Source organism: Eupeodes corollae, chromosome 1 (assembly GCF_945859685.1).
Source record: "Eupeodes corollae chromosome 1, idEupCoro1.1, whole genome shotgun sequence".
Classification (NCBI taxonomy): domain Eukaryota; kingdom Metazoa; phylum Arthropoda; class Insecta; order Diptera; family Syrphidae; genus Eupeodes; species Eupeodes corollae.
In genome coordinates this window covers 154476135-154489903 of record NC_079147.1, presented here as the reverse complement: position 1 = coordinate 154489903, position 13769 = coordinate 154476135, and the positions used below count along the sequence as shown (strand labels likewise).

Genomic DNA, 13769 nt, shown 5'->3' with positions numbered 1-13769 from the left:
GGTCAGCTGAATTCGAAAGCAATTGTATGGTCGAAATAATGTTCTGAACGTTCTTTTGAACTATTCTTGGTTTGTCTGCACTTGTTTAGTGTCGCATTAACTTTAAAGCCAGCCTCAATATAAACAATTCGAGAGCACCCATCTGCAGTCACAGCTGCCAGAACCATTATTTGTGACGGGTTCTGCTTCATAGTTGCCAACCGATGGCTCAAAGTTCCTATGACCAAATGCGGTCAGCAGAAATGAAAAATTGTTGATTAGATGTTTGGCAGGTTTGTTGGTAGAATCTAACTGATCTGTTCGATCTTGAAAACCTGATATTTTAGCAGATAATGTCGATTGTCTTGACTTTATTATCCTGAATAAGAGAAACAGTCTAGGGAAACTTTTTGTAAATTATCTTCTTACTTTAGTTGGCGCTATAGCGCATTGTGCTCCTGGGCCTCAAGTAATAACTTTCGCCTGCTTACTCAATCTTTGGCTTGCTGCCAAGTTGACGTGCGTCGGCCTCAACTTGATCACACCACCGGAGATGAGGCCTGTCTCTGCTTCTTGTTCCCTCAGGCTTGGCGTTGAATATCTTACGGGCTGAAGCTTCGATGTTCATTCGCTCGACATGCCCTAGCCATCTTAAGCGTTGTACTTTGATCAGTGGTAAGTCGCTGTACAGCTCGTATAACTCCTGATTAAATCTTCTCCGCCAGATGTTACTTTGCCTGTCGACACAAACCGAACCATAGATCGTACGCAGAGCCTTCCTCTGAGATGCTTTATCCGCCTGGAAGAGGGTCCATGCTTCTGCACCATACAGCAAGACTGGGATGATTAAAGTTTTGTACAGTGTCTCTTTGGTACTTCGCGATGGCACCTTATTCCTCAACTGCTTACTTACGCCAAAGAAACAGCGATTAGCAAGGGTAATTCTGCATTTGATCTCCGCGCTGATGTCATTCGCAGAATTAACAGCAGTGCCCAGATAAACAAATTCGTTTACCACCTCGAAGTTGTACCTGTCAACTGTCACATTTTGACCAAGTCTACGGTGTGAATCGACTCTATTTGACGACAGTAAATACCTCGTTTTGTCCTCGTTAATGTCAAGATCCATTTTTTCGCCTCAGACTCGACATTAGAGAAAGCACCCGTCACTGCTCGTTTGGTTCTTCCAATAATGTCGATGTCATCTGCATATCCAAGATATTGTGTAGATTTTTGAAAGATGGTGCCACTTGTATTGGCGTTGGTGTTGCGCACCACTCTTTCAAGAACAATATTGAAGCAGCTACATGACAGCGCATCGCCTTATCGAAGTCCTCTTCGAGTCTCTTCCAATTTTGACGCAGCAACGAGCAAATGCGTCATCCTGTTAAGTCGTATCAGTTTGGTAAGGGTACCAAAACTCAACATGGTGCGGTATAGTTCGTTCCTGTCTACACTGTCATAAGCTGCTTTGAAATCGATGAAAAGACGGTTTCGATGTTATGTTCTTGGGTCTTTTCCAGGATTTGGCGTAGAGTGAAAATTTGGTCAATGGTAGATTTTCCAGGCCTGAAGCCACACTGGTAAGGGTCAATTAGTTCGTTAGTAAATAGCTTCAGGCGCTCGCATAATACGCTGGACAAGATCTTGTACGCGATGTTTAAAAGGCTAATGCCTCTGTAGTTGGCGCAGAGAAGGCGGTCACGTTTTTTATGGATCGGTCAGATGGTGCTTAAGTTCCACTCGTCAGACATGCTTTCTTCCGATCAAACTTTAGTTATTAGCTGGTGCATGCTCCTACCAGATCTGCTCCAGCGTACTTAAAAACCTCCGCCTGCGGACCGTCATAACCGGGCGCTTTATTCGACTTCAGCCAGGTAATGGCTAGTTTGATCTCACTCTGGTCGGGTGGGTGGAACACTAGATCGTCAACAAAATGGATTTGACGTGGCTGCTCGCTGGCGGAATCGTTGACTTCTTCACCATTAAGCAGTTGGTTGAAATGATCTCACCAGATTTTTAGCATTGACTGGGTCTCGACTACGATATTCCCCTCCCTTTCTTTGCAGGCTAGTAAATCCCGTTGTTTTCTATTTGACTCTTCTCTAAAAGCTCCGCATCTGTTTTCTGTTAAAACATCCCTGAATCTCCTCGACTTCACGCTGCTTATGGGCTTTTTTCTTTCTTCTGAGCAAGTGGTTCTCATCCCTTCTCTTGTCGACGTAGAGCTGGCGGGAAAATCGTGTCCTCCTTTGCTGCCACAATCTGTATACCTCCGTTTTGGCTTTGTCTGCCTGAGCACATTCAGAGTCAAACCAGGGCTTCCTTGGTGGCGGCTGTGAGAAACCTAGCACCTCTTATGCAGCATTCCTGATGGATTGTTTGCAAAGCTGCCAGTGGGTCTCTGGGCACATGTCGTCCGTTGTAGGGTTTCTCGTAAGCTCTAGGGATACTCGGTCGGAAAAAGCATTGGCGGTATCCTCCTGCTGCAGTCTTCCAACGTTGAATCTTCTCCTCGAGGTTGTTGTTCGCCTAAGAGCTCCTATGGATATTCGTACGCACAGTTTAGCACCAACTAGGTAGTGGTCGGAATCTATGTTGGTTGATATGTACGTACGAACGCCAAGTATGCTAGAGGAGTGTCTTCCGTCAATAGCAACATAATCGATTTGGTTGCATGTTCGATAATGGGGGACCGCCAAGTATCTTTGTGGATATCTGGGCGAGGGCATCTGGTGCTACTCAACACCATGTTTTTCTCGGCTAGGAAGTAATTTCGTGTAGGCTACCAAAGATGCCTTCTTTACCAATTTTGGCGTTAAAATCTCCCAGGAGAATTTTAACATCGTTTTTGGGACATTGCTCATATGTTTTGACGAGGAGCTCATAGAATTCTTCTTTGGTATTGTCATCCTTCTCTTCCGTCAGGGCATGCGCGCTGATAAGGCTCAGGTGGTGGATTCGGCCTTAATGCGGATTGTCGTCACTCTTTCGCTTACTTCCCGAAATCTTAAAACTCTTTGCCTTAGTTTCCCCTGACAGCAAAACCATATCCAAATAAGCGCTTCCTCCCATCGAGTAAACACTTCCCATAGTAAAAATCACAGCCTTCAATCTTCCTACTGCCTGGTTCACCTTTCGGCTATCCAGAGGGCACCACTAGGAGGTGACGATACGATTTTGCACCACAAAATTATGTTCTACGGTTATTAATATAATGAAAAATAAATGAAAGCTATAGCTTATTTATTTTGAAATGCTTACATGTTCTTTTAATGTTTTCATTTATATATTGGACAAATTTTTCTTTCGAGGGCCTCTTTGAAGAGCGCACTATGTCATCGTCAGTTCCTACGCTCGTTTCCAATGACACTCCTTTTGTAAGCTCGATTGATAAAGCCAATTTGCTTGCAGCACAGTTTGCTGTTAATTCGATGATACCAATGAGTGACTTGACTCCTCCTGTACTTGAAAGCGTAAACGTTTCTATGGTACAAATCTTCTTTCGCCCTCCTACAGTTGCTAAGTACTAAGAGATCTTGACATTCACAAATCCGCTGGTATTCCAGCTATTGTTTTGAAGAGGTGTTCTTCAACACTGGCAAAACCACTGCGTAAGCTTTTCCATCTGTCCTATTCTACAGGTCTCTTTCCGAATGGATGGAAAACTGAATTTGTCCAGCCTGTCCCTAAAAAAGGCGAATCATCCTCCCCCTTAAAACGATCGTCCAATTGCACTTACGTCCCTTCTTTCCAAGGTCATGGAAACGCTGATCAATTTTCAGCTTAAGAAATATCTTGAAGAACGGAAGCTTCTTAAAGACCTGCAGTATGGCTTTCGTTGCAATAGGTCCACTGGTGATCTCATGGTTTATCTCACCGAACAGTGAAACAAATCTTTACATCGCTTTGGAGAAAGTAAGATTATTGCACTTTATATTTAAAAGGCATTTGATAGAGTTTGGCATCAAGCTCTCTTATCGAAAATGCGTGCTTTTGGTATCGATGAATCTCTTCTTTGTTGGGTTAGAAATTACCTTTCGGACCGTTCAATTCAAGTAGTATTGGACGGGTTCAAATCTGATATTCATAAAATAAACGCTGGTGTGCCCCAGGGCTTCGTTTTGTCTCCGACGCTCTTCCTTATTGTTATAAATGATCTTTTGTCTGAAACTTCTAACCCACTAAATTGTTTCGCTGACGACAGTACCCTCAACTTTTCATATTCGTTTCTAGATTCTCATCCTTGTTCTTCGGATGTGGACTACCAATTCATTAAATTGTGATCTTGACAGCATTGTAGAATTTAATGCTTCGAAAACTCAATGCTGTCTACTGTTGCAAAAGCGTTACCATCCCCCAAGGCCACTTTCCATGGCGGTACATCTTTTCCACATCAGCACTCATGGCAAAGCGATGTGTACGAAGTCGAAGAAGAGTTGAAAATAGGTCTAGCTGTAGTTGTGGATCTATCATCTGTGTGTCGTTGAGCGAAAATTCCGAACTGGTGCGACAAGATGCATTAAACACCACCCTAAGTTTGGTAGTGGTGCTTGTTTCTTTGACGACCGCTCGGTGTGGCAAGTAGTAATGACTTTCAGCTGGTGGTTCCTGGTCAGCTTCTTCCATGTGGCCCAATTCCAAAAACTCGTGTATAAATTTTTTAAAATTTATGTAGATGTCTTTGTTCTTGGCAAATTGTTTTTCCATGCGAAGTAATGCGCGAACGGCTGAATTGCGGGAGCTTCCTAGAGGACAGTCACGCTTAAAAGGAAGCTGGACGACGAAACGGCCATCCGTCTGACTATAATGTGTTTCCTCATAGAACTGCTCACACAATCTCTCCTCGATGGTAAGGTGTTTTACTTCAGGCAACGACTCTATTTCCCAAAGTCTAGACACTGCTTTTGTTAAAGCAGCATTGGTGAATAGGCACAGAGAAGAAGTGGTATGTGTTGGCACTGGAGCTGGCATTGTAGTTGAGTCCGACACTTTACCCATTAATACCCACCCAAGTGTGGAGTTCTGAGCAATTGGTGTGCCTACTGGGCCTTTGATCAATCCGGTGCATAGAAATTGGCTTACCTCATCAATTCCAATTAATAAATCGATGGCTGCAGGTATGTTGAAGCATGGATCTGCTAGTGCAAGTCCACTGATATGTGGCCAATTGTAGTTATGAACTGGAACCGGCGGTAGATGGCTCGTTATTTTATTCAAAATTTGGACCAAATGTTTGAGCGAAGTACAAGTGGACTGTAAGTTAGAAAGAAATGAAGAGAGTAACAATAATTATTTGTATTAAGAGCTTTATTATACTAAATGGGACGACTGTCGCGGTTGGTATCAAAATCAAGACTAAACTATGTTATATAATATATGGTTCAAATGTACATTTACGATTTGGCGGCAACAACTTGCATCGAGGAGACTGAACAACTATCAGTCCTAAGCAAGTGCATCACACACCACTTATTATCACATATTTGAAATCGCCAAAAATGCTGCTAAATGTTTAGGTTTTCTCCCCTTCTGATCTGGCTATAATTTACAAAGCTTTTATTCGTCCAAAAATTGTGTATAACTCTCATATTTGGGCTGGTGCTCTAATAGCGTACTTGAGTCTTCTGGATAGAATTGAAAAAAGAGCTCTAAAATGATTGGAGATCGTTCTCTTACCGAGAAATTTGCTTCTCTTGAACACCGCCGCAAGGTCTCATATCTGTTATTGTTTTATCGCTATTTTTATAAACAATGCTTTAGCGAAATAGCCAGTTGCATTCCTCCCCTTAAACAATTCAACCGTAATACCCGTACTGCTAGGAATGCCCATCAGTTTACTCCTGAGCCCAATTTCGGACGTTCTGTTAAATACAGAGATTCTTTCTTAAGCCGCACTACACGAATGTGGAATGATTTACCAGGGTCTATATTTCCCACTCATTACAATGTGCAGACATTCAAAACTTATGTGCATCGGTTTCTCCTTTCTTACCCTATCCTTCTTTCCTAATTGCTCGCACTGTGTTTAATCATTGTAAGAGTACTCATAACCACTTTAGTGCTCGCACAAAATAACCTCAACCGCAGACTCCAAGTTTGGAAACAAAAATAATCCGAGGAAGAAATTCTAACTTTAACTCATTGATTTTGGCCATCGCGATAACGGATGTATTGTTCATTGTCTTGAGTAAACAAAACTTTCTTTTTCGCCAAATGCGGTTGACTTTTTCTTGATTTGGTCACTTAGCAATAAGTTCGCATAATACTCTCCGTTTATTGTATTTCCTTTCTGATTAAAAATAAATTAGGTGGCGCAACAGTTCAATGAGAACTAGGGCCTAGTGACTTATAACTCTCAACCATTCCTGTGTGAGAGTGAAGTTGTCAGGGATGGAGGAGACTACAGTTTTATGCCGAATCCGAACGGCTAATTTGACAAAGCACTTTTCATGACAAGAATTACTCTTGGAGGATTTGTCAATACCTGGCAAGAGGCAGTACCCGTTGTTTTTTTTTAAATTAAGGTGGCACAGGCAGGGATTACACCCAAGCCCTTTGGCGTGACAGCCCTATATACTAACCACCACGCCACGGGTACTACTTCCTTTCTGATTATAATCAATATAAATTATCCCAACCGCATCCCAAAAAACTGACACCATGAACTTGCATGCAGTTTGAACTGTCTTCGCCTTCTTTGGAGTCGATTCGTCCCTTTCAGTCCCTTGTTTTGACTGTTTCTTCGTCGCAGGTGTGAATTGCTGGACCCATGTTTCATCCATCGTTATGAATCGACGCAAAAACTGCTTTATTGAACTATCCTCACGACGTTGTTTTTGTTCCATTGTAAGTAATCGCGGCACTCATATTGTGCACAGCTTTCTCATGTCCAAATGTTGCATGCTCGGGGACTTTCAGTAGACTTTCAGTAGTCACTTAATACCATTTTGTAGATTTGTTTACTATTTCTGGCATGGTCAACTCATTTGGTCGATCACTGCAATGTTCGTCTTGGCATCTCGTACGATCTCATTTGCCACCCAAGAGCAGACTCCCCCAGAGTAGAATCTAGCTTCGCTTTGAAATTGGTTGCACTTAAGCCTTTCAAATGAAAGTATTCTATCACATAACAATAGCCTTCTGGGACTACCTTCTTAGTAAATAAACTTTAAAAGAAAAATTCCGGACAACGTCTACTTACATCTTTGAGCCTTATTTAACAGCACATAGTTTTATTTTGAATATTTTTATGTATTTCAATGTTTTTTAGGTTTGTGTTCTTGAACGTCGCACTGGAAAACTATTGACCGGAAGTAATGCGCCTACAACACTAAATCTAAAAAAGTGGCTCCAAGATAATCCAACCTTCGAAGTAGTACAACCAGGAAGTGTGCAAGCTCTGGAAATTGAGGTTAATATTTTAGATATATTATAAGTTTTTTTTTTTTTAATTTTATTTTGTGCTTACATTTGTTTTCCTTAGAAATCCAAGCAGAAAGCCCGCCCTATTGTTCAATCACCAACAAACATTAACACCTTTATTCCGCTCAAAGCAGATGGCCCTATAGTTACATCTGTCATTACGTTAACACCTCCAGCAATATCTTCACCACAGCCAGTATTTCCAAAGACTACGAAACAACAACAAGATCTTAACAAATCAAACACAAAACCATCGAGTAGTCCAAGCGCACCACGATCTACAACACCAAAACACTTAGTCAAGCAATCACAACAACTTCATATAAAAATCGACAAATCAGAAAAAGAGAAAGATAAATCTTCAGTATCGCCGTCGGCGGCGCAAACTCCTTCGTCGCAAAAAGTTCTCAAAAAACAATTGTCTGCTGATAAAGAAGCAACAACTTCACAAACGCCAGTTCGAGAAACCAGTGAACCAGTACGAGTGAATGTTCGTCGTACACTCAAGGAACAACTCTTAATTCGGATAAAGGAATTGAGTGACGAAAAGAAGCTTTCCGTCGAACAAGTCGATGAATTTGTCAAGGCCACTGAATTAGAAATGTATCGGCTCTTCAATAAAGACGTTGGTGCTAAGTATAAGGCCAAGTATCGATCGTTGATGTTTAACATCAAAGATCGTAAGAATGAAACTCTTCTTTTGAAGATTTGTGGTAAATTGATTGAACCACGACAATTGGTACGAATGTCACCCGAAGAATTGGCTAGTCAGGAATTGGCCCAGTGGCGTGAGAACGAAGCCAAGCATCAGCTGGAAATGATTAAAAAGTCAGAATTAGATATGCTTTCCTGTACGAAAACGTATGTCTTAAAGACGCACAAAGGCGAGGAAGTTATTGAAGGCAAACACGCCGATCGAATGGATTTGGACATCAGTATACCTGTTGAAGATGTTGTTGCAGTGTTGAACAACTCAACCGTTAGTAGTACAACTGAGGTTGATGCTTCTGCTTTGACTCCTCGCAAAGATAGCTCATATGAGTTAGATTACAGCGCACTAGAAGGAACTTCCAATTTAGTAACACCCATCAGTTCAGTGACTCCTGTTAGTTCAGGGAACCCCATTAGTTCAGTAGCCACTACGAGTTCAGATAAAAAGAAAGTGATAAACAAGGAAAGGGAGAGGGACAGGGAGAAACGTCACAAGAGCAAAGATCGTCACAAAGAGAAAAATCGAAAGCGAAGTCGCAGTCGCAGTCGAGAGCGTCATCACAAGAGTAGTTCGCGTAAAGACGAACGTCGAGAAAAAGAGGAACGTGCAGTAGCAAGAAAAGAAGAACTTGAATCCACGGTCAAAACTGCCAAAGCTGTGGCTGGACCGATAAAACAAACAGTACCACAGCCGCAGGCATTATCGGCTAAGGCTGCAGCTCCTGCCAAACTTACAACAAAGAAAAATGTGAAAAATGCTCCGCCATCGATTGAGACATTTAATCTTATCGACCAAATTCTTGAATCAACCAAAACTGTTGAACAGGCGGCAAATCTTCAGAAAGAAAAACCAATGCCATCTCCGGCATCTTTAACGCCAGCTCAAACAACAACTGCACCAGCAGTTCCTGCTGATTCTACGCCTGAAGCGACATTAAAGCTGAAGCCGCAAAGTCCCTCAGCACCGGACAGCGATCAGGAGCCATCCAGCACGGTCTCGATATCGACACCTCCTGAAGATCTCTACTACAAGTATTCATCCGATATAGAGGCATCGATGTGGACTGGCTCTATTAATATGATCGATGTGGCATCATTCCAAGTTAGCCTACAAACAGTCAGTGGAAATACATATCTCCTAAGCAAGGATCTACCCGATGAACTGGATATTGTAGGTCGAATCAGTCCAGACACTGTATGGGATTACATTGGCAAGATCAAACGTAGTCCGAATAAGGAAGTTGTTATTATACGTTTGGTGCCTTCTGGTGAGTCTGAGACTAATGCTTATACAATTTTGTATAAGTATTTAGATAAGCGGAAGCGTTTGGGTGTCATCAAAACCACTTCGTCCAACATAAAAGATTTCTACATAATGCCATTAGGCGTTGGACAACAGATGCCTTCTGTTCTTCAACCGAGTGAGAACTTTGAGTTTTACGATGATGTTATGAGGCCTGATATGCTTTTGGGCATAGTTATACGGATAATGGGTAAACGGCACTCTAATGCTTCTATGAGGGTAAGTTATTAAACATTTTCTATCTTTTGAAGATCAATTTAAATGTAATTTTGTTTATTAATATTAGCGTAAAAAAGAATCAACTGTGATATCAAACCGAAATGTTACATCTGTATTGGATGCAGATGGCACTGCTACTTTTACACCTCCAGGTAGTCCGAAATCTAAGAATACCGACGCTAATCGTTCAACTGGAAGTAGCCGGGGTATTCGATTGCCACTGAAATCTATGGACGATGAGGACATCGACATCGATGCTATCATTAAAGCACCCATTACATCAAAAAAGAATTCACAGAGTATGTGTTCTTCTAAAATGGACTCATATCAATTTTGTTACATATATTTCATTTGATAAATAATAGATCAATCAACATCATCTGTTACAACTAAAAAAGACGATGCAGATGAACCTTATTCGCCTGGAGGCGGTAGTTCTGATGATGAAGTACCGAGCTCTGCAATGCCTGTGAGAGATGATGATCTTAAGCGTAAAATGGATGAAATCAATCGTCAAATTGAAGCCCAAAAGATGGAGATTGCAGGATTGCTTAGCCACGATCAAACGGTACGATATTTATTTTATTTAAAAATTCTTTATCTCCTCCTTTCTTTCTTTTTGAACTTAATTAAAAAAATATTGCAATTTTTAAATTCGTTTCCAAATTTTTAGTCCTCATTGGCAAACATCTCTATACCGTCAAATTTACAACAGATATTGGCGAGCATTCAAAGTAAACCAGAACCTCCCTCCATGCCATCTACTTCTGGACATCCACCTTCGATGGTTCCTCCTCCTCCAATGATCGGATCACTATCGCATCACAACATCGGTCTTAATCATGACGAGGAGTACGTGCCAGCGCCGCCGCCTCCAGGTAAAAGCTTTACATGCCAAAAACGAATATAATTTTATTGCAACTATTAACTCATAGATGTAAAACCCAGTCGCCTTGCACAACTAAGTGAAGCTGAGCTTCTTAGTATGGTTCCGGATAATATTGACATAGAAAGTAGTAATACTTCATCGCATCTTAATTCGCCTGGAATAGAGCCACCACCAGAAAAAAGACCGAGATGGTCCGAGCCTCCACCACCGGGAATGGAAAGTGAATACCATTAAAGCATAACTTGAATTAAAGATTAACTTTAATTCTTTTCATTTTTCCCTCATTTTCATAAATACACGTTTTGTGTTCTTCTCGTTATTTGTTTTAAACCTTTTCAAAGTAGTGAACTCATAAAATCTCATTTATAATACACACCCATTACTATCTTTATCTTTCCACCTGCCCATTTTCGTGCAGACGTGTTGATTTTCCAGAGATAACTGTATATTACTTTCTATTTTCTCTTTAATTAGCACTTAATTAGATGTAAGTAAAGTAGTTTAAACAGCAAACAAATAAAAAAAAACAAGGAATAACCAATCCAAGCCATAGGCTTGGTATAAAATATTAAATATTTTTTAAATAAATAATAGCACTAACAAATTAAATATATTAAAAATCACAAAAACAAAGAAGATACTAAAATTGAATTGATTTTGTTTTCATGTATTTGCAAAAATAAAAATATTTTAATTGAACTATTATTTCATATATTGATAAGAAATTATTATTATTACCACTTGTAAAAAGATTAAAATTAAAAACTCATACTATTGACTAATATATAAGTTGTAACACGTAAAAACCGCTAGCATAAAAATTAATTATAAATAAAAAGATTTGTATTTAAAGTTTTCGACAGAAATAAAACGAAAATACTCAAATTCGAACAACAAATTTCAAAGTACATAGAATTAAAAATGATGATTGAAATTTAAAAATAAAGACAAGAACATCTGTTATTTGAGTTTATCAATGTTATAAATAATATATTATGTAAATGTTATTATTATTTCTCTCTCAAAAAAAAAACGATGGTTCGGGTATTTTTGTTTCAAAAAAGACTAATTATAAAAGAAATATATTGTTTTCGATTTGTCGGAAAGTAAAAATTGCAAAATAAAGTTAAAAATATGTGTAAAAACAACTTGAAGCTGCCTTTGTTTATATATTCTTTTCATCTTCAGAGCAGGGTTGTTGCGGATGTACAAATTTTGACATCCGCGGAAGCGAATGCGGATGAGGATTTTTTACTTGCGACATATAGGAATTACAGTTGTGTTCAAAAAAATAGGAGTGCCTGTTCTTTTTAGATTAAATCGTGACTCAAAAGTTGTATAGTTTTTTTAAATTTATTTTTTCTTTTGTACAAAATAGGTAATCCAGTCTTTTATTATTATGCTTAAAGACTACTTTGAAAACGGTCTGAAACTAGACAGAGACAAATGTCAGTTCGAGCAGTCAAAAATAAAATTCCTTGGACATATTATCGATCGTAAGGGCATGTCAGCAGATCCAGAAATAGTCCAGGAGGCGACCGTAGGGTACCCTACCTCATAAGCCGACTGGAATTGAGTGATAGAAATGGATAGAGCATGACGTGGCATATACAAAACTCCAGGGCGGGCTAACTTTCGATGGGCCTTGTGGTGGCAAAATGGCTACTTCCGGTACCGTTTTTTGGTACATACCTACCTCATCAGCCGACTGCAAAAATGTACAACGGGTCTATTGGGATTTACTTACAGATTTCAAAACAGGAGGGCGGGCAAAAAAAACTTGGGCCAAACCGCTTGTCCGCCCATCTCGAAAAACGGTATTTTTGGTACAAACCTACCTCATCCGCCGACTAGACAAATGAGGTATCAAATGAAAGCTTAGACTCTCTAGATTAATAATCCGTTGGGCGGGCTAACTTTCGATGGGCCAAACATGTGCCCGCCCAGCTGTTTTTGGACAAAAAAAAATAAGAATTCATTAACTTTTTACTTACCGAAATTTCAATTTTTTTTATCTCAAACTAAAGAAAAAAACGGTGAGTTGATTAGTTTCACTGTCAACTCAATAAAACCTTTAACTGAATTTGTAAAAAATTTTAAAATTACTTAAAACAAGTATTTTACAACAGTTTTTCACTGTATTATTTGTCTAAATGTATGTTAAAAACATACATACAAAACATGACATTATTTTCTGCAACAAATTTTTCGATCTTCATTAGGTATTTAAAAAAACAAAACACATACGAAATATAAAAGTATTTATCTTCATTTTTTCAAAAAACAAATAATATATAATATAATTTAATATAACACATTTACAAAAGATAGGAATAAGAAATTTGCATATTTCACACAATTATTAGCATAACATTTTCATTTGTTTCATCTATAATATTAAAAATAAAATAGTAAAGATAAAAACAATAAAATAAATAATATTAACAAAATGAAAATAAAATTATAAACCTATACCAACATTTTTATTTGCATTAAATTTTTAACAATTGTCATCAGAATCTTCAAAACTTAAATATTCTATTTCGTCATTTTCATCTTCATTTAAAATAATGTCATCAACATTTGGACTAGTTGGTCATTTTGGTTCTTCTTAAAACAAGGTGGTATTGAAATGGAGTCAAAATATTTTATGTTCTTAAAAAATTACCAGAAGATACGTTTTTTGAGCCATATAGATTTTGATATATTTGAACTCTTGCTAAATTTATGCTTTTGCAATTCTTTAAGCCATACATTTGGCAAGTAACATTTTGAATTATTTGAATGTTTTTTTCGTCTTAAGGTTGAGCTTCAATACTTAGTTTTTCAAAAGCGAAAATAAACATTTTTTTCTAGTATTTCTAAAGATTTAGCTTTTCCTTTTCGAAAAAAACTAGATGTACAGTCGAAACCAGTAAATGCATGAAATGCAGGTGATGCAGAACACAAACTCATCCCTAGTTTTGCGGCAAGTTCTGTACAATATATGCAACTTAGATTGTGTTCCTTTTTGAGTTGCCACTAGATAGCCAAATCTTTAAATGTTTTAATTTATGCATGATTCCAAGTAAAATAATAAGAATATCCGTGTCAGACGCTCGAATTGTGACATTTGAATTCGGTTTTGCTTTACTCACATGATAAATTAGCCTTGTGTCGGCTTCTTTATGACTGCAATTGTATTGGGACTCTTCATACTTTGAGTAGATTCATCTAGAACTTCGTAAGAAAAACACGTATCGT

The 13769-nt window shown here is 38.8% G+C and overlaps 1 protein-coding gene across 1 annotated transcript in view; it reads left to right on the top strand.

The window, feature by feature from the left end:
• Positions 1-11669, top strand: part of LOC129954153 (uncharacterized) — a 28866-nt gene extending 17197 nt beyond the window's left edge. Inside the window, exons 5-10 of the mRNA XM_056067871.1 lie at positions 7253-7393; positions 7466-9637; positions 9705-9936; positions 10003-10205; positions 10311-10515; positions 10573-11669. Of these exons, the coding sequence (XP_055923846.1) occupies positions 7253-7393; positions 7466-9637; positions 9705-9936; positions 10003-10205; positions 10311-10515; positions 10573-10760 (3141 nt within the window). The 3' untranslated portion in view covers positions 10761-11669. The remainder of the gene's footprint in view (positions 1-7252; positions 7394-7465; positions 9638-9704; positions 9937-10002; positions 10206-10310; positions 10516-10572) is intronic.
• The last annotated feature ends 2100 nt before the right edge of the window (positions 11670-13769 follow it).